General features: G+C 29.6%; 1 protein-coding gene and 1 pseudogene across 1 annotated transcript; one reads left to right on the top strand and one right to left on the bottom strand.

Moving 5' to 3' along the window:
- Positions 1–6,442: 6,442 nt before the first annotated feature.
- LOC114386458 (LRR receptor-like serine/threonine-protein kinase IOS1) lies at positions 6,443–16,294 on the bottom strand. Its single transcript, XM_028346468.1, has 13 exons — positions 16,176–16,294; positions 15,541–16,072; positions 14,964–15,460; positions 14,694–14,832; positions 14,188–14,259; positions 13,962–14,033; positions 13,785–13,865; positions 8,280–8,440; positions 7,927–8,189; positions 7,715–7,841; positions 7,484–7,552; positions 7,206–7,395; positions 6,443–7,073 (listed from the first exon to the last, which is right to left on the bottom strand). Exons 1-13 carry the CDS (start codon positions 16,255–16,257, stop codon positions 6,665–6,667), a joined length of 2,694 nt encoding a protein of 897 aa, XP_028202269.1. The 5' UTR covers positions 16,258–16,294; the 3' UTR covers positions 6,443–6,664.
- A 2,680-nt stretch (positions 16,295–18,974) lies between these two features.
- On the top strand, positions 18,975–22,868 carry LOC114386461 (annotated as a pseudogene).
- The last annotated feature ends 3,139 nt before the right edge of the window (positions 22,869–26,007 follow it).

Raw genomic sequence — 26,007 nt, 5'->3', positions numbered from 1 at the left:
TGATAAAAAATAGGTATATATAATAATCTGAAATGGTAAGCCAAACTAGCTAGGTGTACAATCATGAAAGATAAGAGCCTAAACTTTAACCTGGGCACTGTAAGAGCATATGCAGTGCTGGCTCTTATATAAGTTTTTTTTTAAAAAAAAAAACTTTAAGCAACTGTTTAACTTTTTTTTCCTGTTGAAATAAATAATATGTAATTTTTTATACAAGTATCGATGCTCAACCAAATTTATATCATAAATAATGTATTTTATTAAGTAATATTATAGGACTCACAAAATTAAATTAAACACCTAGTAACTTTAACATTATAGTAAAATTTTGTAAAAAAAATACTTAAAACTACATGAAATGAAATTGTAAGGTGCAGATAAATAAGTCCTTTAAGTAACATGTCATTAACTACTTGTGATCATGTTAGTTTTTTTTTTTCATACATACAATGTCAAATCTTTTAAAGGTATAGGCTTAATTTTTCATATAGTAATAATATTAGAAAATAAGTTACTTTCTAATTTCCTAGTTGATCTTAAGACATAGTGCAATGGAAAATGCCATGGGATTTTAACAAAGTAGCTTTTATTTAATATGGATATATATATTGTCATATAAGGAAAAAGAAAACATTTGTGTAAGAATGATATATAAAAAATTAAATTCGAGCTTTCACATTCATTACAGATTTTTGGAACATATATTGTCATCGTCATATTCGCTGCTTACAAAGTCTTAAGGATTTTAATCCCAAATTACTCAAAAATAGGAAAGTAATCCCAATATCTAAAGGTATATGCCTCGTAAGTGAAAAGGTGCATTTTAATAACGAAAAAGTTTATTAAATCTTACAAAATTCATTGAGAAAAAAAGGTAAATAAATAAATTATCACAGGTCAGACTTTAAAATTACAATTATCTAAAAAGTCAAAAAAATGTATTTTTATCATCAAAAGAAGAAAAAAGTTTATTAAAGTAAAATATAAAAAAATAATTTATCATAAGTAAAAACTCAAAGCTACAAGCATCTAAAAAGTTAAAAGATATATCTTCATGAAGTTTATCCAATTTCAAAAAAAATTTAAAAATCAACACATCAAAAAAAATAAAATTCAACAATACAAAATAAAATAAATATAAAAAATCTATTTAAATGAATAATTTTTTATATTTTATTCACATCATTTTTATGTGTTTTATCATTATGATTTATTATTTTTCCTTCATTAAATATATATTTTTGACTGTTTTATTAAGTTAATTTTACTTTATTTTTATATTAGTCATATAATTTATACATAACTGTTTTTTTATCTTTACGTTAATCAATTTTAGTTGAATGATCAACCTCTAATTTTAAATATTTTTTTATAAATATATTGATAAATAAAAATATCTTAATTTATAAATAATTTTTTATATCTTTTAACAGAAAATAATATAAAATATTATTGATAATTATATTTTTAAATTTAATTGATAAAATAAATAATTTTTTAAAATATTTTTTTAATTATTTATAAACCCACAACACGCACTGCTATTTGTCTAATAGACCTAAATTCCTATCTAATTAATCTAGTCAACATCAACTTCAAGATAAAGAAGAAGCCCATCAACGTATCCGGTGCACGGTTTGCACCCTAATCACCTCCTAGTCTTATCTCATAATTACTATATTGAGCGTCAAACTCGTTCATTACTATCAGAGAAGGTAAGTGAAAGAGATGAACACAGTAAGCATGGAAATCGAAGGAAATAGATTCTCAGAGAGAGATCAAAGTTTCATTAATTTTCTATATGGAAGTGTACTGTAAAAGACATGATATATATCCTCTTTACAATCTTGAGAAAACCCCACTAACTCTTCAAATCCCTGTCGATATCTACTTTTTAAACTACTGTAATATAATTTTTTTCCAACGACTAGGTTCTTCAAAAGGTTTATCTAAAAAATAAGGTTCTTCAAACACCTTCATGTGAATAATATCTTAAATAACAATGTGATAAACTCAAACTCAATTTAAAACATGTTACTAACAAATTTTATTTTGAATTCACTTTTTATTTTATTTTATTTTCCTCTATACATATAATCTAGGTTTAATTACTCATTTAATTCTTATAATTTGTAAACCTATTCATTTTAGTCCCTATAATTAATAAATAAATTTTTTAATTACTAAAATTTACATTTTAATTCTTGAATGGTATCGTTTAAAAATTTTAACTCTGTGAGACTAAAATTTCACTTTATTAAACTTAAGGACTAAACTTTTTTTTTTAAAAAAAATTAACGCAGAAACCTTTTAAGAATTAAAAGATAAATTTTAGGGATTAAAAAAATCTATTTATTAAATTTGAGAGACTAAAAAATTAACTTGTAAAGACTAAAAAAATAAGTTTAAAAATTATAAAACTAAATAAATAATTAAACCGATAATTTATAATCTAATAATACATGCATGCACTCATGAATAAATTTAAAGAAACTGTTCGAAAACATGCATTTAAGCGTTTTTTTTACTTTTATTATATTTCTTCCAACAATATAATTTCGCAGTACTTAGTGGTATTATTTTATTTACAAAAATTAGGTCAAATAGTTTTTTTTTGTTTTGTTTGAAACAGCTATGAACCCATTTATTAAAAATAAAGCTTAAGAATGGTATTCTTTTTTTCTATGAGGCCCCAAAGATCCAAGCCAATGATTAAACTAAACCAATTTCGTCTCAACTGATTCACATGTTTGTTTGATAATATGGTCAAATAATATTCATATTAATGAATTAATTTGCACACGTATATTAACCAACCTACTTTTCCCGTTCGGTCTGGTTATTTTGGATATTGAATGTTACCCTTGTTATATAATAAACTACATGCGACAAGGTCAAATTTTTTAAGGGTATGTCTGTCCTAAGACTTGCAATCAGCCATTTAGTATAATAAATTAGGCACTTTCTAATTCCCTAGCTCTTTAGCCACAGTGCGGTGGAAAATGTCATGGGATTATAACAACTAGCTTTTATTTGATATGAATATATAGCGTCATATATAAAGGAAAACAAGATATTATGATCATATTCTTAATTTGTGTAAGGATGGAATATGAAACTATCCAATTAGAACTATCAGCCTATGACATTCATTAAAAATTAGGAATATATATTTGTCTTCGTCATATTCGCTGCTTACCAAGTCTTAAAATAAAAGTAAACCCTGGTATCTAAAGTTATAAAATTCTATCAAATTTTGAATAAAAACTAAAAACAGTACCCATCAAATCATTGAGTTTTTATTTCCTGAAGAAAAGGACTATAGGAAAGTGAGAGAACAAAATAAAAACGAGATATAACTATCTAAAAGAAACCCGCTTAACTAGTTGGCTTTTTTCAATAACTAGGTTGGTTGAAAGGATAATTGATGGAACTTATTCTAGGCAACGTTGCATGGGATAGAAATGGCATTAACTTGTAAAAAAATCATATGGGTTAGAAAAAGCATTAACTATTTACTTTTCAGGTAGTGTATTTTTTCTTCTCTCTTTTTGCTACCGCTGGGTCACTTGAAGTGCCTCTGTGAGTCCAAATGTTGCTATCAAAAACTTTTTGGGCATTTTTTTCTGCACCCGGCAATTTCTACCCCCACCTCCTTTCTTTATGGAAAGCGTATTTTCAGATTCCCAAACTCTTTCCGTAATGGTGTCAGACATTTATTGAGGTGCGGGAAGTTTTAACCAAACTTTTCCTTTTCTTCCATAATGGGCTGGACACCTTTTTGTAGCCCAATGTGAGTTTGGGTTGGTAGCATCTGATGGGTGGGATTTCTTACTTATCAGTAACCACCTTGGATAGAGAACTTCTATGGCAGTTGCTTGGACACCTAATATATTTTTTAGAACACCCAACAACATAGATGAAGGAATTAAAATATCTTTCCTATTTTCTTTAAATACAGATCGGTCGATCTATATGTTTATATAGATTTATAATTCATATGAGTTTTTTTTAAATAAAAATAAATAAAATTAAGCTAAAATTTTATTAGATAAGGGATAATTTAATAGGCCATGATAATTTAATATGAACTAAATCACTTTCGACAAGTCTCTTATAACTGATAATTTAATAGGACAACTAATGCTAACAATTAAGATTCTTTTAATTTATTTCTAATTAAAAATTTTCTGAAAATTTTATTCCATGTTGAAAATGAAATATCAAAGTATTGAACAGTCACATTAGCAAAGCAAAAATTTCTCGAAAGACATGTAGAACGGCACTTTTAACAAAATATTTATTTTAAGCATTATAGGTAAAATTAACTATTAAATAACAATAGAGACTATATTTATCAAATATAATATGTAGTCGAATTATTAAATATATATAAAAAGTTATTCTATTAAAACATGTGTTTTTATAATAATAAAAAATAAATAGTTAATATGCATTCATTGTCATCTTAATATAATTACATTATCAACTAATTATAAATGTATTTTCTAAATATTTTTATGATAATTATTATAAAAATAAATAAATAAACAAACTTATAATACATTCTAGTTTGAATGATAACATACATACATAAAAAGACTTTACACTATAAATACGTTTGTAATTGTCTATTCATAAATATATTATATTTAATAAATATCATAATTAATATATTATTGTATAAAATAGTTTATAAGTTAATGAGAAAAAAATTATATATAGAGAGTTTCAATCATAAATTAACATATATAATAAGTTTAATTTATTGATTCTTATCATTATTAACTTAAAAGTAAAATATAAATAACATGGGTTTTCATTCTTCGATGGTTGTACTTTAATTTGGATTACGATTACCACTTCCAATCACAAATTAATATATATATATATATATATATATATATATATATATATATATATATATATAATTTGTTGAGACTTATAATAATAAACTTAAAAAGTAAAATATAATTAACATTGGTTTTCATTTTTCATTATTTATTTTTACACCGTTTGTACTATGCACTAGGATCATCACTCCTTAAAAAGTCAAATATCTGAATGAAGATATATAATTTATTTAAAATGAGGTATTAATTAAGGGAGACTAAAATTAAAGTTATTATTTCTGAAAATTAAAAAAAAAGGAAATATATCATGCAACATAGATTAAAAGTTATATGGTATTTTTTATTAGTTTATCCGATCATCAAAACTTTTAAGTTAATAAAAAAACACTCTAACTAAACACCTGGAATTAATATATTTTTTTGGAATAAGTTTATTTTTTATTTTTTTTACTGATAAGTTACTTAAGCTACGCCATTGATTAGTCAAACATATAGAAACTAAACTTGACTGTATAGAAATAAGCTAAAGACTAATAGTAATAAGTATAAGTATATGTGATAATTAACATAAGTAATAAAAATTAAGTATATATGATATTTTATTGACTTATGCTTATTACTATTATTGACTTAATTTCACTTTTGTTTTTTTTTAATTTTGAATTAATGAATTGTGTGTAATTTTGGACCTTCAAATTCTTTTCCAAACTAATTAAATATTTCTATATATATTTAAAATTAAACAATGTGGTCCTTATATGTCAATTTTTTATATTTAAACCCCATAAAGTCTCTTTTCTACCTTCTTTTTCTCATAACTCATCAATTAAAACACCGAATTTCTAATAACTTAGGGTTGAGTGAACTTATAGAGGTAAGAATACCGGTTGAAAAATTTAATAGGGAATACTGAATTCAAAACCTTCAGATTTAAGAATATTGGGCTCTAAGAGGTGAGAACACTTACCTGGAGAAATGAGAATACTTAGTGCATACCCAAAAAGGTGACAACAATATATTAGGAGAAAGGCTTGTGAAGTTAATTTTGTATAACGATGGTGAAAGGACTTAATTAGAAAACAAATTTAAGTTCAAGAACCTAATTAATCAATATTTAAAGAACATAATTAAAATTTGTAAAATATTTCAAGAACCTATAAATTAATTTACCCTAAGTTAAAACCAAAGCGGTCATGAGATAGGTTTAGAAATTTGGAAGTTTTAGTACAAAAAAGCCAAATATAGACTTTTTCTCTCTTCAAGAAGTGAAGTCAAACTCCAATATCCGAACTTACAACAATTTGCACTCACTTCTCAAATTGTAGACTAAATTTAATTTAAAGCAAAAAAATAATAATTTATTTTTTAAAATATCAAATTACGTTAATTCATTTCATACAAACTCAATTGTTTTTTACCAAATAAGAACTCAAGGTAAAAATAACTTATTTTATAAATTTGAAAAAAATGATCATGCATTAACAATATAAATTTTTTTATATAATCATTCAATCACAACTCATTATATAAGTAAGTTTATTAATTTTTAAAATAATTATTTTAAAATAATTTAAATATTAATTTGAGATTGAATGAAATTATAAAACTATATTGTATTATCATGTTTTATAAAACTCTATAAATCTTATTCAAGGAAAAATTAAATAACACAGGTTTTCATTCTTTCATTATTTATTTTTACACACATCTCTTTTGTGGCTTGATTTCATTAACTCGTCTTCATCCTCCAACACACTTTAATGACTTATTTTTGACGACATATATTATGTTATTCTTCTTTAGGTAAGCTTCTACCTCGCCAGGGGCATGAATTCGGTGTCCACATTCACGCTAACCGCTTCAACTAAATATCTGGGATTGGCATCACAATGTTTTGCTCGAGCTATTTCGATCGCTAATGTCTCCTTTAGTTCAATAGCAATCCCACTCATGATTGGCCTTTCGTTGGGATTTAGAGAAACACAAGCCATTGCTATTTCTAAGGCTTTCCAAGCTGAGTTAATGTCATAATCTCCTTCTAACCTTGAGTCAACTATGGCCCTGATATCTCCTTTCTCAATCAAGGAGCTAACCCTTTCACTTATGTGACCCTTTTCTTGATTCCTTTCCATTACTGGTTGGTTTGTGATTATTTCCAAAAGAACTACTCCAAAGCTAAAAACATCGCTTTTCTGTGTTAATCTACTGGATATGTGGCAGCTGCAAGAAAAGACATGTAACCCAATTTATTTTCTGAGAGTTTGTGGTCATAACTCAAATATCGACGTAGAAACTCTCACTATATATATTTTCGCAGAAAATGATGGATAGGAAAATAATTGAAATGCTTACTGAGGGTCCAGATAACCAGGAGTACCAGCAACGACAGTTGACACGTGAGATTCCCCATCAGTTGGGATAGCTTTGGATAGACCAAAATCTGACAATTTTGCTTGGAAGTGTTCATTCAACAAGATGTTTGTAGATTTTACATCTCTGTGGATTATTGGAGGCTTGCAACCATTTTGCAGATACTCCAATCCTGAGATTATATTTGCGGGTAAACATATTAACAGGGTAAAAAGGGACTTAACAAAACTGTCAAAATAATTTGAATTTTAGTTTCTGACCTAAGGCTGCATCCACTGCTATACGAAGTCTGTCCTCCCAGCTCAAGAACGTTGATTTGCTGTGTTTACCTACAGGAACAAGTTGTGTAACTTTCTATGCATGTTGGTTTTTGTTTACTAGAAGTTAATCATATGAAAACTTCTATATCCAGAGTTTCAGAATACAAACCTAGTTTGGAAATTGATTTGCACACATTTTTAACAAGAAATTAATTTTATTTGACAACTAACCAGAGAGATGTTCTTGTAAGTTCCCATTAGCCATATACTCATATATGAGAGCCTTATTGGTTCCTTCATTGCAATAACCAATAAGGGATGTTAAGTTTTTGTGATGAACTCTGACTAGAAGTTTAACCTGGAAATAAAAATCACAACCATGTTTAACCATATATATTTGTTACTTATCTAAAAAAGCTAGTGTAAAGCGATTAAAGAATTACCTCTGCTTGAAATTGTCGAAAGCCATTTACAGACGATGGAGAAAGCACTTTCACTGCAACTGGACTGTCATCGATATAGCCCAGGTAAACTGTTCCAAATCCTCCTTTACCAATAATTGTATTGAAATTGTTGGTGATTTTAAGGACGTCAGAGTATGAATATATTTGTTTTTTGACTTGCGCTAATGAATCATCTTTTTTTGTGGATCGCAGGCGTGAGATCTCACTTTCATCATTCACTTCCATCAAAGCTGTTGATTTTTCTACAATATTGGAAAATTAATAGGTCAAGAATGAATTTGTTTGGCAAATCATTGATAAAAAATACGAATCTTTTAAAATCGCAGCATTACCTTTTGATTTTCTCCTTTTAAGGGTCCACAATATTGCCACGGCTACAAGAAGAATCAACACCCCACTAATTGATGCTACTATGGGCGCCGTAACAATGTTCTTCTGTTTCTTCTCGAAATTGCATTGACCAGATTCACATAGATATGGATTTTGGCCCACACTAGCATGGAAAGTAATCACAGAAGAGAACATATACGTTTTAAGTCATCGATAATATATATCAAAAGATTCTTCAATTCATTTTGCTTGTGCCTAGAGATTCAGTGGACCAACTATTGCCCCTATGGAAAAGGAAAAACAAAGGTGCGTGACACCATAAAAATTATTTTAAGAGATTTTCATAAAATGTGGTTGACCCAATATTTTTCTCTTTTACGGTGAAATCTAGAAAAAGATGGACCAAGGATGCGTTTGTATCAATAGTTTAATTAGTAAGTGCTTATTGAATAAGTGTTTATCATGTAATCATTTTTATATAGGTTGTTCCCATAATCAAAAGGAAAAATGGGGTCGGGCTATTTCGATACAAGTTCTGAGGTGTTTTCATAAGTTATCGTTGAGTGTTGGAGACCCCATGCACTAGTGATGTGGCAGACAATCATATACAAATTGACTGGCGTATATAACTTGGGAGCAACTCTTATTTCATGTGTCAATTTTTGGGGTTAAAGTTAGGCAGAACTACTGAAGCTGAAATTTTAAGATCGAGTTGAAATCACATCCCAAGTACTGCCTTAAATATAACCAATTAATTCCGGATCCTCTCACTGTGACCTTATGTTTCGTGATGGATGGATCGATCAAAACCATTTAACATGGTAACACTTTGCATTGTCCCGTACGTGCAGTAGAAGTCAATGTAGAATATGTTTGTGACTATTGACTGGGTGGGATTGTGATTCACGGTGGCAGTGCCAGTGACCTTATCTAGCTTCCACGAAAACTGTTAAGGACTTAGCTGATTTAGAGGTTCAGCTCCTCCAGAAGAGAGAAAGAAGCAAGAAGTTTCAGATAAGGAATTCCAGCTTTTTCTTATTCATCCTTCTGTTATTTACATAGTATTATTTATAGATCCTAGGAAGGAATAATTTTCTTCTAGAATTGGTATAATCCTAGGAATATTACATAACTAATTCTGTTATGACTGCTTCCCTCAGATACGCAGCGTCAGCAGGAGGATGGTGGAAGATTGCGTGAGCTGGCAATTCCAATTGATGTCCTTCGGACGAAATCCTTCAAATAGGTGGGCTTTTTTTATCTTTCTTTTGAGTGTTGTTTCCTTTTGCACCTCTTTGCTTGTGAGTTCACCTTCTGTTGCTGTTATGTCCTTACTACCCCTAGCTGAAGCTTCTCTATTCGTATCACTCTTCGGCCCTTGTAGACGCACCTTATCCTCAAGGTGGAAGTCTTGTTGTAACTGGTCCCAATCTTCCCAAGAAGTCTCATCGGGAGAGAGACCCTGCCATTGAACCAGCACCTCCCAAGTTCCTTCTGCCGGAGTCTTTCTGAAATCCAAAATAGCCAAGGGATATACTACTGGTTGATCATTGATAAAAGTGGAAGGCAAATTCAGTTCTGGGTGTTGTTCTGGATCCCCTCAAAAAGGTTTAAGCTTAGAGCAGTGAAATACGGGGTGAATCATAGCTGAGTCTGGTAGCTTCAACTTATAAGCTACGGTGCCAATGCGGTCTTCTACCTAAAAGGGCCCATAAAAACGCTTCGCGAGCTTGTCGGAAGTTGGTTGTGGTCCTTTGGCTGAGGTTTGTCGGAGGGGACGAAGGCGAAGAAGGACCCAGTCACCTATCTGGTATTGTGTATCACGCCTCTTGCTATCAGCTTGCCTCTTCATGATCTCCTGTGCCTTAAGGAGCTTCTTACGAATTGTTTGGAAAGTGACATCTCTATCAGTCAATAAGTGTTCCACGGCCTCGATATTCGAAGACCCAGTTATATACTCAGGGAAATTGAATGGTTTTCTTCCAAATGTGACCTCATAAGGGGTTGTCCCGGTGTCGGCATTCCAAGAGGTGTTATGGGACCACTCAATCCACGGTAGGAGCTTCCCCTACCTGTTCGGTCTCCGATGAACGAAAGCTCTGAGATACTGCTCCACTACCCTGTTAAGTACCTCTGTTTGACCATCACTCTGAGGATGGTAAGCAGAGCTCATGCGTAAATGAGTCCCGCTAGCCTTGAACAGCTCCTGCCAAAATTTGCTGATGAAGAGGGGGTTCCTATCGAAAACTAGGCTACGAGGGACCCCGTGTATCTTGACCACCATGTCAATGAACAAGGATGCCACCATATGAGCCGTGTGGGATGTTGGTAACATTCCCAAATGGATCCCCTTCGAAAAGCGGTCCACCACGACGAGGATTGTGGTGTTTCCATGATACGCCGACAATTCAACAATAAAATCTAATGAAATATCCTCCCAGGGCCGGTGGGGCATCGATAGGGGACATAGTAGCCCTGCGACCCTCTGTGTCTGGTACTTAGTAACTTGGCAATCAATGCAATTTGCCACGAATTGCTTGACATCCTCCCGGAGACCAGTCCACATGAAGTTTTCGGAAATTCTCGCCAATGTTTTCGTGATTCCAGCATGACCCCCTGTTGGGGTAGTATGATATTCCTGTAGTAACGTGGCCGTGATTAGAATATCCTGAGATAACTCTTAACACTTTGTGCCCTGCAATATAAGACGATGACTAAACTAAAGAAATAGCTTTGCTCTTTGCTTCCAACGTCCACAGCCACAAGTCTATACTTCCAAATTGGATTATTGTCTATTTATATAAATTTTAATTTTATTTCAGGTGTTGCAATTTTAGTCTTTAATTAATTTAATTTAAATTCCTGTAATTTTTTATTTATGGGTGAATTATTTTAATTATATTTTTAGTTTTAATTATTACACTTTTTCGTATTATGTATTCTACTATTAGTCTTATATTATATCTTAAAATATTCTTAATTAAATTTAAAATAAGTAAAAAAGTAACTTATACTTAATTAAGCCTTATACTTTTATTATATTAATTAATAACAGTATAATAGTTAAAATAAATAGGATCAATTTTGTAAAGTATAATGTCATAAGTGAAAAATAATACTAAAATCCTATTTTATTTCAAAAGGTGGAAAAGAAATTTAATAAATATTTTAAAGATAAAAAATAAATAAATAAATTAGAATCTAACATTTTAAAAAAATATTATTTGAAGTAATATTTCTAAAAAAATGTTAAAAATTATTTAAAAACTTATTTATTAAACAACCAAATAATCCAATGAATGTTATATTGTGGGTTATCCAAAGGAAACTAAACAAGGGTTACTACTTTTATTCTGTAAAAAAAAAAAGTTACTACTTTTATAATTCCAACAAAGGAAGAAAAAAAGTTTTTGTTTTGTAGTCTATTCTTAGAGAAAGAATTATCTCTAAGGAAATAAGTTGAGAAGAATTAAAGTACAAATTCAAGAAATTTAACCCTATACAACGAATGCAAAATTAGATAAAAGAAAAATATCCATAATCATCTGTTTTTCACCTTTTATGTGTGTGTCAAATAACTCACAAGATGAAAAAAATAAACTTCAAACTCTTAAAGACTCAATTCTTTTTTTCTTTTGGTTTTCTTTATTGATCTATCTGAATTCTAATCTCCCTTCTTTATTACCTAAAAAACATTGAAATATAAGAAAATAAATGAAAATTCTATCTAAATTTCAGAAAATAAAATAGATAACTCCTTCCATTCTAATATCATAATTAAAACTCACTTATTTGAGGACAAAATAATTTGAAAAATGAAATTACTTAAAATTCCTTAAAAATGAGTTACTTGGTAGGATAGAGAGTTTTGTTAAAATTTTATAACAAGATTATCTCTCGTGTCTCATGGATGATATGTGATCTCAAAAAAGAAACTCCTAAAAATAATATAAATAAATAAATAAATAATCTTAGAATTTGGCAATACTTAAATCATATATATTTTTTTATCTCAAAGACAATACAAGAATTTACAATACTTATACATTTTGTTAAACCAATTGCTACTTAAATCATATATAAAGATGAATATGGTAATATTATTCTTTTATATATATGAAGAATTAATTTGACAGCAAACTTTTACGATAATTAATGTTGTAAGTTTTTTAATTAATTATCAGTAGACTATTTAAGGGGACAAAATTTTGGGAAGCTCATGCAAAGATACATATAATTTTGAATTAATAATTAGTTTAAAATTTTATTCAATGCAAAATAAAAAGAGGGTTCAAAATCACCTAAAGAAAACGAGGACTAAAAAATGTCTGTATTATGTAAGGAAGTATTTGGTAGGGGAGAATTTTGTTCTTGTCCGGGAATCATGTTTAATGGGATTGAATAAAATTTGTTTGATTAATCATTGAAATTTTTTAGATAATTTTTTTAAAAATCAAATAATTTTATATATTTTTACTGATTATTTTAATTATTTTTCACATCATATAATTTTATAAAGAATAACATGATATTTTTAAAAGAAAAATTAAACTCAAAAATATAATGTCTCCCATAAAAAAAAATTGTGGGAAACTAATTAAAAAAATATTCCAAAGAAACATCTTATCCTGTGAATGTTATTTTTTAAAAAATGCATGTTAAACATGAAAACTTATGATTTATGGAAAATAAAAAACATTTCTCCTGTCAAATTCTCGGAGTGGAGAATTTTATTCTCCCCTCCACTTGTATTGAAAAGTTTTTATATGTAGGGGCGTTTATCAACTTGCATTGACTAAATGAAGTTGACCATTTAAATCAAATTAATTAATTTGATTCAATTAGTTATTTTTTAAATTTGAATCAAATAAATTATAATTAATTTTATTTTTAAATAAATATTTTTTTAACTTGAACCAATATGATGCTTCAATCAACTGTTATTTTTTAAGTAAAGTATATTTTTAGTCTCTTAACTATTTAAGATTTTTATTTTTAATCCTCCAACTAGATATTTACTAATTTTAGTCTTTCAATTATTTTTTCATTTGATTTTTTATCTCAATCCTTAAATTTCTCAGCAGTTAAATGATAACATGATAATTTTTTACTTCTAGAAGGATCACGTGCAACCCCACGAACTGATGCTACTATGGGTGTAACATGTTCTTTTTGTCCTCTTCCTCTCTCCCTTTTCTTTTTCCTTTTCATTGCATTGACCAGATTCACATAGATGGATGTGAATTTTGGCCCACACTTGCATAAAAATATAGAGAAGATTTATGTTTTAACTCTCAGTAAACCTTACAAGTCATCCATAATTTGGTGTGCCAAGTCTGTTGAATTAAAATAAAATAAAATATGTAGTGCCATTGAGAGAGATAACTGCAAAATATTGGACATAGATAAAGAAGATTTACGTAAAAGACTAAAATATAACTAATTGGTAGTCACGCGTTAAAAAATGACTATATTATGAATTTGAGAATTTTCAATAGGATCCATACCTTAATGATAGGGAACCTTCCTTAGATTTTTCAACAAGTGTTGAGGGAATTGAACCGGAGAGGTTATTATTCTCCAAGTTCCTGCCAAAAGACGAAAACTTTAATATCCTTTTCTATTTTCTAAATGCAGAGGAATCACAATAGTTCCAGACATCAAGTATCAGTCCAGTAACTTACAAGATCTTCAAGTATTGTAATTGAGACAGAAAATCAGGAACTTCACCGTTTAAGCTATTGTTTGATAAATCCCTGCAAAGCAAATAACTTGGCCGTTTTAAGTATGTTTAAATCTTATTCTTGACACATAATTAAGTACATAAAAGAAAGAATAAAAATATTTGAAATAAGGGATTTTTCTAGTCTCATCATTATTGGACCAGGTGAAACAAAATAAAAAACTCACAACTTCTCCAGCATGGTGAGATTTAAAATTGAAGGGCCTATCTTTCCTGACAATCCACTTGAAGATAAGTTCCTGTTTTGCACAACCAGTAGTTATTATATATGTTATCATTTCAGACTCAGTTTTCTAAAGCTATAATGTTAAATTGGAAAAGATGTATTGGTAGTTGATTAGATGATAGTTGATAGTTTTAGAGAATTATTTTAGAAAAAAAGCTATATCATTGATTTCTTGGATGATCAATTATAACATACTAATTGTCTATTTATAGGTTCCTGTTACCGACCTTTCAATGGTGATAAATGTTTTTACATTACTTTAGATTTTTCTAAAATTTTTATGATAGATTAATATCATGATAATTCTAAATTCTTCTATCTTATACTTACACTTATAATTCTATCATATTCATACATACTATAATTTTAGAATATTATATCATTTTCATACATATTATATTTAAGAATATTTTAAAGATTTATAGCAATTTCAATCAGATGACTTACAAAGTTATGATTCTTGGGGAGTCAATTACGGGATACGTACAATTCAGACCCTCCCACAAGTAGTCTTTCGGGCTGCATGGATCACCTTGCCAATCTCTTGTCACCCCATAAACAGACTTGATGGTTGTAATCGCATCAACTATTTTTTTTAATTGAAATGCAAATAAATAAATAAATTGTTGTAAAAAAGTGTAGATTAACTATATTAGTGTAAACCAGAGAAATGGATTTTAGATGTTAGAAATCATATTTTTTGTTTTCTTGGCATACCATCTCCTTGGTATGTGTCTTGTTGCGGGAACTCTTTCACTCTGTAAATTTCAATGGCATTGATGATGGGAGGTAGGGTAGAAGTCTCGGTCATCACAAATGAAAAATTAATTAATTTCCCACTGATGCCTGAAGTGCTATATATAGTATTGACACTGTGGTACCTAGGAGACTCATTTTCATACCATAGCTTTCCGTTCAGGGTGATGTTGAACTCTCTCGTCTGATTCTTTGCTAACACTTGAATCTCTGTGAAGTGCATGTAAACATAGAATGACTCTTTTGGATCATATGGCTTCCAGCTTATTACCAATGGAGCACTAACATTTGCTGGTGTAACTGCGGTGCTCATGACAACAGCTGGCGGTTGGTAATGGTTCTGCACTAAAGAATCAGCATCAATCGGAAAATTTAGCTGTTTCCATTTATCTACATTGTCATACCATGTATCTGCATCGTCATAGCTCCAGTAACGATCATAAACATCATCGTCGTACCTGTGAGAAAATCAAAGTAAGTCCAATAGAATAGAATCTTTTAATGCAAAAGATTTAATTCAAAACTTGTGCAATTTCACCTGTAGCCTTTGTTTGAACCTAAATCCCGACGGATGTACGTTTGCAATGATCCAAATTCAGTTTCATAAATGTCATTTCTCAAAGACCTCAACGTTATAGCTGATATAAATGGTGTCCCAAGGCCTGTGTCAACCATACAGATATGTACGTAATCCAGTGAAGGTACATATATGATCTCAAAATGTCGGCTAACGGATGCATTTTTTATGTCCACTGTATCCCACCGGTTAGCCCCGAGAAGAAGATCAAACTTTGGTAACATATTTAAGCCATCATAATTTCCGTACAAAAAAGAAGCCCCGATCAGATACTTGGAGCCTCTTGTGATGTTTATTTTGTAGCAGTTCCTTTTTCCTTCCGGGAAGCTTCTGAGATTCCACACGTTTCTTAGAAACTCATGTCTGAGTTCAGGTACTATTGTCCTGCTCACACCAGTATTTATGAAATTTGCATCTGATGTATAGTTTAAGCCTGTTTGCCGCACAGTAAAGTTCACACCTGCAGGAGCTCCGCAAGCTATGCTGATGAATCCTAAAACATAAAATGCATACATTATGCGTGGGTCTTGAGGCTTCAGCTAAACCTTTATTAGATGATGATATAATAAAGTTGATGTTTTAATTTGTTATCAAACCTGATTGATCCTGAGCTTGAATCAGAACGGCAAGAACTAGAAATCCTAGAAAAGCAACTAGGAAACTCCTCGACATTCTCATTTCGTATCACCTTCTGCCTTGTGCCTTTGAAGTAGAATATGGCAAATATATATCAGGTTGCTGTTATGACTTATACTACAGATTTGTGTTTTGGCGACGTGGTCAATGTGGAATATGTTGTTTCGGTAGATTCCATACAAGAAACGGACGACGACTATAGACTTCCTCAGATTGTGATTGCGGCGACCGGAGGGACAAAACAAAACAAAAGCAATACCTTGGATTCTTTGTTTCCAGCGAACGTCCACAACCTCAGATTGTGATTGCAATGGAGAAAAGAAAACAAGAGAAGCTATAGACGACTAGAAGATGACTATTATAGCCTTGCAGTAGAAGTCGATGACTAAACAAAACAAATAGTTTCGCCTTTGATTCCAACGTCCACACGTTAGCCTTTCTCTTTCGGGGCTTTCACTGCCTTGTTGCTTGGCCCACCACTGACGTGCATAGAAAGAGGGTCTTTTTTTTTGCTATTTTCTATTTCCACTTCCCCTTATTACTATTACACTCCCCTTTTGATTTTTTTTCCCAAAATTGTTCCTGTTTCCTGCGCTTAAGGTCATACAAATGCACTAACTTTGCTTTTGCTTTTTATGAGTGCAAAAAGGAGAAAAGGGAAAGTCAAATGTGAAGAGCAATTCAAAATTTTGTGCCTCACTGTCCCCTTTGCCACCGTGTGTTGCATTCGTTGTGGTAAGCCTTTTTTTTCATGAGAGAAAAGGTTATTAGACTTTAATAATATCTGAATCTTTATTTATTTATGGTTTAATTATGTATTTAATTATTATAATTTTAAACTTATATTTTCTAATTAATGAATAGATTTTTTAATTCTTAAAACTTACTTTCTAATTCCTAAAAGTTATCTGTCATTAAAATTCAAGTTAAAAAAATTAAACAATATAAATCTGTTAGAAATTAAAATATAAATTTTAGGGAATACAAAATTCATTTATTAACCATACGATTAAAATAGATAAGTAAAAAAATTATAACAACTAAATAAGTAATTAAAATTTTTATATATATATATATATATATAATATTAAATTATACCGATATACTTTGTATAAACTTTTACATTGTTATATAATTTATTAATTGGCATGGGTAGTTCTATCTGAAACTCACCGTTAAACTTTCAGTTCACAAAGTAATATATATTAATTTAAAAATATTTAATATTTCATTCATATACATCAAAAGTGATCGTATATTACCAAAAAAAGTGACATTATATATACTTTCAAAATATACATAATATATAAATAATTTGACTAACTTCCTATTTTTTAAATTTTGACAAAATACGAGAATACAATTATTATAATATATAATTATAATTCAATAGATAGATAAATAAAATTCTAAATTTATGAGTAAATTATTCTAACTGCTTTTGAAGTTTTATGAAATTACACAAATTTATCATACTTTTTAACATTTACAGCAACCTCCTTCGTTAAAGTGTATGATGCAATATTTTTCAAATAAGAAAGTTATATAGTATACGGGGTGTTGTGTCATATTTTTTAAACAATTAAAGAAAATTAATGTGGGAGAAAAAAAAAAGTAGAGTTTGTTGGTTAAATTTTTTAATGTGGGAGAAAATTAATATCACTTAAATTTTCACTCTATAAAAAAATATTTTTCTAACATTTTTTTATTGGTTAAATTTTAAAAAAAAATTATAAATTTTAATGGGTTTCATTTCAACACTCTCTCCTAATTTAAAAATAGAGCCATAAAAAATTATTATTTTCTATCAATAGCGAGAATATGTTGGGAGTCAATTATTAGCATCGATCATATGGATAATGTAAAAAAGTTATTTTTTTATCCAATTATAAAATAGGTTAAATTTACTTTTGATGTTTTGTCTTATCTTTTTTTATATTTTAGTCTTTTATTTTTTAAAAATTTAATTTAGTTCTTTATATTTTGAACCATTTTAAAACATAAAAAGACTAAAATATTATTTTTTTAAAATAATCAATCTGAATAAAAAAAAGAGGTAGATTATCAAAAAGTAAAATTTAAGCAACAAAATATAAAGTATGATAAAGATTGTTAATTTTATAATAATAATTTTGAAATTTATATTTAAGATAATTTTTAATTGGTTAATTATGTAAAATTATAAAAATTAAACTTGTTTTATACAAACGTCGTGTTATTTATTTTCTTCAAAAAAATAATGTCATATATCTGCATTGATCTTATTGCCTTGAGTATTAATCAAGTATCTATCTTCATCACCCCTTCTTGACTATTTACTAGTATCATCCAATGGCAATTTTGCATCGCATTCAATTGAATAAAAGCTGAAAACTACCAACAGAACCGAAGTCAGCAGAAACTCTCAATTTTAACTCATTTTTGTCATTTCATTAATTTCCGTTCTTATAAAAAACTCTGGTTAAAACAAGAACTCAGTATGACATGTATTAATCATAGGGTGTCTATAGTCACCAATGCACAAGGTATCTCGTAAAAACATGTATTATTGATTTATTGGTGACTATACAGAATTTTACTGAGACTTTTTTCCCCCAGTAACTATAAACTTAAGCTCATTGATCTTGAAATATATGTGGTCCACGGATTCAATGCACTTCTGAGTTTAAACATCAACATGCTTTGTGTCATAAATATCCTCCTATACAGTCTGGTATAATTATAAATTCCCCAACCACTCCATACGACTTTCTGTAGTAAATTCCTATCCGTTTCTTCTAACACAAAATATCTGCTTATAGGCTATAGCAAATAGTGGTCATCTCTTTCTGAAATTTCATGGATGGAAAATGGAGATGCCATTGGGCTTGGAGCTGCACCTTGTGGTGTGTCCTTGCATATACCGTTTCAGAATTTACTGGAAAGTCCATAGTTATGGCCACAGGGAAGAACTCTATGCATCACAAACAAGGAAGAAGGAAACTAGATGATGTAACTGGTGAGGATTTTCTCCTACTGCTCTGAGCTTGCATCAAAATTCTCTGGCAATTTATACGTACTTAAATACTAAATGAAAAAAAAAAAAAAAACTTTAACAGGTTAAAGAAAAGTACCAAATTTTTTATTATTATTAAATTCTTCTGATTGTGTTGATTCTAGGTTCTATTTGCATTGACTGTGGGATAGCAGAAGGCCTTGACTATACTGATGACAAAACTCAGATTCATTACACTTCAGATGCACAGTTTATTGGCACTGGAACAAGCAAAAGCATATCCCACAAGTTCATTTCTGACACACCCCAAAGAACTTTCACAAATGTAAGAAGCTTCCCTCAAAAAGAATTGCTACACGCTACGACATCCAGAAGGCAGAAATACTATTTACTTGATAAGAGCTTCGTTCATGTATGGGAACTATGATGACTTGAATAAGCTGCCACAATTTGATCTCTATATTGGGGTTAATTTATGGGACACTGTGATGTTTGACAATGCCACTCATGTGGTAATCAAGGAGATTCTACATGTGCCATCCTTGGATGAATTATATGTTTGTTTATTGAACACTGATAAAGGAACTCCTTTTATATCAGCACTGGAGGTGAGGCACTTTGATCATTCCAGTTACAGAACAAACTCTAAACTCTTATCCCTCTATAAACGTTTTGACATTGGCTCAACAACCAATGAAATAGTGAGGTTAGTTAGTTACTTATTAGCAAAGCCTGTCTGAACTTATAAATCTGCTACATATGTAAGCCATTTCACGGATATTAAAACAAGTTTAATTTCTATACAAGTCATGTGGATTTAACTTCTGTTTGTCTAGATAAGAATTGAATCTAGCTTCACTTGTTTTGGTTTTTATGTTGTTTGATGACATGTAGGTATGACAAAGATGATTACGATCGAATGTGGTATCCGTATAACTTACCTGATTCTACACCACTCAATACTTCCTTCACCGTCGACTCCTTGAACCATACTGCATATCACTTGCCATCGGCAGTAATGAAAACTGCTGTGAGGCCGACAAATGAAAATGATTCCCTGGAATTTGAATTTGACACTGGACAACCTACTTCAGAGTCTTATGTTTACATGCACTTTGCTGAAATCGAAGTGCTTAATGAAAATGAAAGCAGGGCATTTGACATTACATTGAATGGAAAATTATGGGCTGAATATGTAACTCCCACGTATTTGCAGTCAAATACAATAGATGGTAATCAGTCCATTAGGGGAAGTAAGCTCAAGTTCTCTATGCACAAGAAACCAAATTCCACCCATCCACCCATTCTAAATGCAATGGAGATTTACATTGTTAAAGAATTCTTGCATTCTCCTACAAACCAAGATGATGGTTAGTTGTTTCTTGCCCACTCTTTGCATTTTGCTTTTGTTTTTTGTTCTTTAAATAACTGACAGAAAATTAAAAAAAAAAAAGTATAAATCATTCATGTGCCTTCACTTAACCCTTTAAACTTTTACTATCATTTATCCATAGCATTGGTATCATAGCCCTCACCATGATCTAGAGTACAATCATTGCCATTGTAATTCTAAGTAAAAAAGTTGAATTTAATTACTAGATGTGTGAGCATTGATCGCACATCATGCCCAAAAGGTTCTTGTATTAAGGAATATTAGTTCAAAGTTTTGGAAAAGTCGGTTAACGAAAATAACAGACATAAACATTATATGCTTGTGAGAATTGTAGTTAAGGCTATCATCAACATCAAATCGCATTACAAGTTGGCATCATCGGTGGGTAAATCCTGGCAAGGAGATCCTTGCGCACCATCGAAATACTCTTGGAATGGACTCAACTGCAGCAATAATGGATATAATTCACCCACAATAACTGCATTGTAAGTTTTATTTTCCTAAATTCAAATCTGCATTCATTAAATAAAGGCAGACCAACACTTGACCGACATAATTGAACTGCATGCAGATATCTGGCCTCCAGTGGATTAGGTGGCACAATAATTGCATCATTTTTGGAGCTCAAATTCTTAGAATCCTTGTGAGTATTAATTTGGCAACATGACTAAATTCTAATCCTTCCAAAAAAGAAGGGGATAAAAATCAGAGAATACTTTTTTCCCTAAAGAGTATACTTAACATAAAACATAGATCCTGTTGGAATACAAGTGTGAGGTGAAGTTCCACATCAAGTAGAAAGAAAAAAGTTTATCACCATATAAGTGAGGAGAAAACCCATAAACTTGAGTCTCAAGTTTTGGGTAGATGTGGTGTCAGGTTCACTTAATTTAACAAAAAAACAATGCCTTGTTTTTCAGGGATTTATCAAACAATAGCTTAACAGGACCTCTACCTGATTTTTCACAACTGCAACACTTAAAGGCTCTGTAAGTTATTGAGATTTCAGTATCTGATATTTGTCAGTGGAAATAATACAAGCCATCTAATATGTGCTATCTTGCAGCAATTTATCAGGGAATAGACTTTCAGGTGAAATTCCTTCACTTCTCAAGGAAAGATCAAATAATGGTTCACTTTTGCTGAGGTTTGTTTTCGTTTGAATCATGGTGTTAATAAGTTACTTACTGAACTAAGCTTCACAGATGTGTACCTACTTTTTGTTGTAACTTCTTTATTTTTCTTTCCTTCTTCAAACTCTTAAAAAAATTGATATGACCATAGTGTGGATGGAAATCTGGATCTCTGCCAGGAGGGCCCATGTGAAGAGGATAAAATGAATATTGCCCCACTTGTTGCAGGCATTCTTTCAGTTGTAGTCTTTTTCATTGTATTGGTTATTGTACTGAATATCATTTGGAGAAGGAGATGCAACAGAAAACCAGGTCTGATAATAGATATACTTGTCTTATTTTGAAACTAGATTCAGGGTCTCAGCCATTGACTTCAATATGCAATGAACTGAATGCCTTTTATACAAAGACCAAACTAACATTTTGCAATTCAATTGATTAAGAAATTGTGTAATTGATAAAATGAAAAAAGTCGCATATATGTAAATTACAATATATAATGAATGGACATGACTTTCTGAAAATCATTAATTTTGATTACTTTGTTTAGCATCAAAGCAAGCTGTGAGATTAAATGAAGAGGTTGTGCTGAAGACAAACAATACACAGTTCACATACTCTCAGATATCGACTATTGCCAATAACTTCGACAAAATGATTGGGAAGGGAGGATGTGGAATTGTTTATCTTGGTTCCTTACAGGATGGCACACAGGTTGCTGTCAAAATGCTCTTGCCAAAATGTCCTCAGGGATCACAACAGTTTCAGACTGAGGCATGCTTCTCACTACAGAAATTTAAGATGATATATTTTGAATTTAAAGACATGTTCTAGCTAAAATACATTCCACATATTTGCAGGCTCAACTCTTAATGCGTGTGCATCACAAGAACTTAGCTTCCTTTGTCGGATACTGTAATGAAGTTGGACACACAGGCATCATCTACGAATATATGGCTTATGGGAACTTGGAAAAATATCTTTCAATTTGTTCTCCTGTATTAATTTCATGCTTGCACAATTACTTGATTAAGGACTACATATACTTAAGTAAAGTAGAAATCATAGTCTATTTTGTGTCTGAATAGATAAAAAATGAATACAAAAATTTAGAATCTAACATTTTTAAAAATAATATTTGAAATAATGTTTCTAAAAAACGTTAAAAACTATTAAAAAAACTTATTTTTTTAACATTCAAATAAATTTTTCAACTAGTAAGAAAATTAAAAACTAACTAAATGGCTTACTGAATATAATCAATTTAAGACCAAATAATCATATGAATGTTATTTTGTGGGTTATCGAATGGAAACTAATTAAGGGTTACTACTTTTATTCCGTAAAAAATAAAGGTTACACTTTTATCAAACAATTAATGAAACAAATTTTTATCTGGTAAGAAAATTAAAAACTAACTAAATGACTTACCTAATATAATCAATTTAAGATCAAATAATCAAGATAAATGTTATTTTATTTGTGGGTTAAAGAGAGTTAGGCTCATTCATTATAGGGATCTTGGTTTGAGTAATTTTTCATAATACTATGAAAACATTAAATAGAGAAAAATACATAACAACATCAAGGAAAATTCAGTAGAATGATCCGACACTTTTTACTTGACTGTTTTTACTTCTCAAACTTCAAATATTTAGTTAGTATTTAAATAGATTTTAGAATAAAATCCCAACTTGATATTTATTTGCTTTCAGTTTATACAAATGTTTGCTCACACGGAATGTATAATTCTGAGTGAAACAAATTTTCTCTGGATACGATACTGAGTCTTACCATTTTAATATACTATTTGTGTGAATCGGTACACTTGTCGACCTAGTCGAGAAGCACGAACAGTTATGCATCTTTATTCTTAATGCAAATTATTATTTTAACTCTACAAAGAGATTTGGGAGAAAAAATAGATAAATTGAATTTTTTCATGTGGGGGACCAAAGTTAGAATATACTAGTAGATGCGGGTGTAAATTGGAATAATTATAAATAGGGAAAAGTCATTAACATTATATCAGAGTAATTATGATAGGCTAAGTTTCCAACATTTTCATCTTCTGAATTTCCTTCTACAATACTATTGAATTTTCTCATCTTTTCTGTCTTTAATTAATCAATTTAAATTCTTGTTTAAATTTCCTTTTTGTTTGATTTAATTTTCTGTCAATTTAAATTTATGTTTTTTTCATAACCTTTTCAAAATAATTTTCTTTAACTTCTTTTATTAATAAAATATTTATCTACTCAAGTTCAAACAAAGTCTACGTGAATTCGACATTTGGATTTCTGTTTTAACTTTACTTCTTAGGACGAATTGGTGCACTTGTCAATCTATCAACATTAGTTTGAATCACATGAACCAAAAGTCAAATATTTTAATCCTATACATTTCAAAATTTTAATTTATTAGTAGATTTTAGAAAAAATGATTGTTTAAAATTTTAAAAGTCAAAACTGAGCGTATTCTATTAATTTTGTAAGGACATGATATCTAGGAAATTGAAGTTAATTTGATAGTCAATTTTGGATAATAAAGATTATAATTTCTTCACTTTACTGTTGTTTTTAATAAAATAATGAAAAAATTAATATCTTTGCAATTTTGTATGAGCGTAAGTCAAAAGAAGAATATTTCAAATGTTTTGAAGGAAAACTGATACAAAAACCAAAAAAAAAAAACCTTAAAGAAAAGTTAAAAAAATTAAACAGTTTGTTTAATGCACAAGACTACCGACTTAGCACGCGTATTCATTTAGTGGTCAGCTACACAAGAAAGGCCCACAAGAAAGTTCAACATCGCTCTTAACACGAACATTATGCTAAACTTGTTATTAAACCTTATGTTTCGTGATGGATGGATCGATCAAAATTAAACCATTTAACATGGTAACACTTTGCATTGTCCCGTACGTGCAGTAGAAGGCAATGTAGAATATGTTTGTGACTATTGACTGGGTGGGATTGTGATTCACGGTGGCAGTGCCAGTGACCTTATCTAGCTTCCACGAAAACCATTTTATACGCTAACTCGGTCAAATACTCTTAACACTTTGTGCCCTGCAGTATAAGACGATGACTAAACTAAAGAAATAGCTTTGCTCTTTGCTTCCAACGTCCACAACCACAAGTCTATACTTCCAAATTGGATTATTGTCTATTTATCTAAATTTTAATTTTATTTCAGGTGTTGCAATTTTAGTCTTTAATTAATTTAATTTAAATTCCTGTAATTTTTTATTTATAGGCAAATTATTTTAATTATATTCTTAGTTTTAATCATTACATTTTTTTTCGTATTATATATTCTACTATTAGTTTTATATTATATCTTTAAATATTTTTAATTAAATTTAAAATAAGTAAAAGAAGCAACCTATACTTAAGTAGGCATTATAATTTTATTATATTAATTAATAATAGTATAATAATTAAAATAAATAATCTAATATTAAATTATTCAAAAATTAATAGTAAAATAAAATAAATCTAATATGTATCATCAATTTTGTAAAGTATAATGTGAAGGAGTGAAAAATAATAATAAAATCCTATTTTATTTCAAAAGTGGGAAAGAAATTTAATAAATATTTTAAAGATAAAAAATGAATAAAAATAAAATTAGAATCTAGCATTTTAAAAAATAATATTTGAAGTAATGTTTCTAAAAAACGTTAAAAATTATTTAAAAAAACTTATTTTTCCAACAATCAAATAAATTTTTTAAGTAGTAAGAAAATTAAAAACTAACTAAATGGCTTACTGAATATAATCAATTTAAGACCAAATAATCATATGAATGTTATTTTGTGGGTTATCCAATGGAAACTAATTAAGGGTTACTACTTTTATTCCGTAAAAAATAAAGGTTACACTTTTATCAAACAATTAATGAAATAAATTTTTCAACTGGTAAGAAAAATAAAAACTAACTAAATGACTTACCGAATATAATCAATTTAAGATCAAATAATCAGATGAATGCTATTTTGTGGGTTATCCAACGGAAACTAATTAAGGGTTATTACTTTTATTCGGTAGAAAAAAACGTTACTACTTTTATAATTCCAATGAAGGAAGAAAAAAGTGTTTGTTGCACTCCATGGTCTATTCTTAGAGAAAGAATTATCTCTAAGGAAATAAGTTGGGAAGAAAGTAGAAATTCAAGGAATTTAACCCTGTACAACGAATGCAAAATTAGATAAAAAGAGAAATATCCATAATCATCTGTTTTTCACCTTTTGTGTGTGTCAGATAACT

The sequence above is a fragment of the Glycine soja genome, chromosome 15 (assembly GCF_004193775.1).
Source record: "Glycine soja cultivar W05 chromosome 15, ASM419377v2, whole genome shotgun sequence".
NCBI classification, from domain to species: Eukaryota; Viridiplantae; Streptophyta; class Magnoliopsida; order Fabales; family Fabaceae; genus Glycine; species Glycine soja.
The sequence above is the reverse complement of the archived record's forward strand: the minus strand, read 5'-3'. Positions and strand labels throughout refer to the sequence as shown.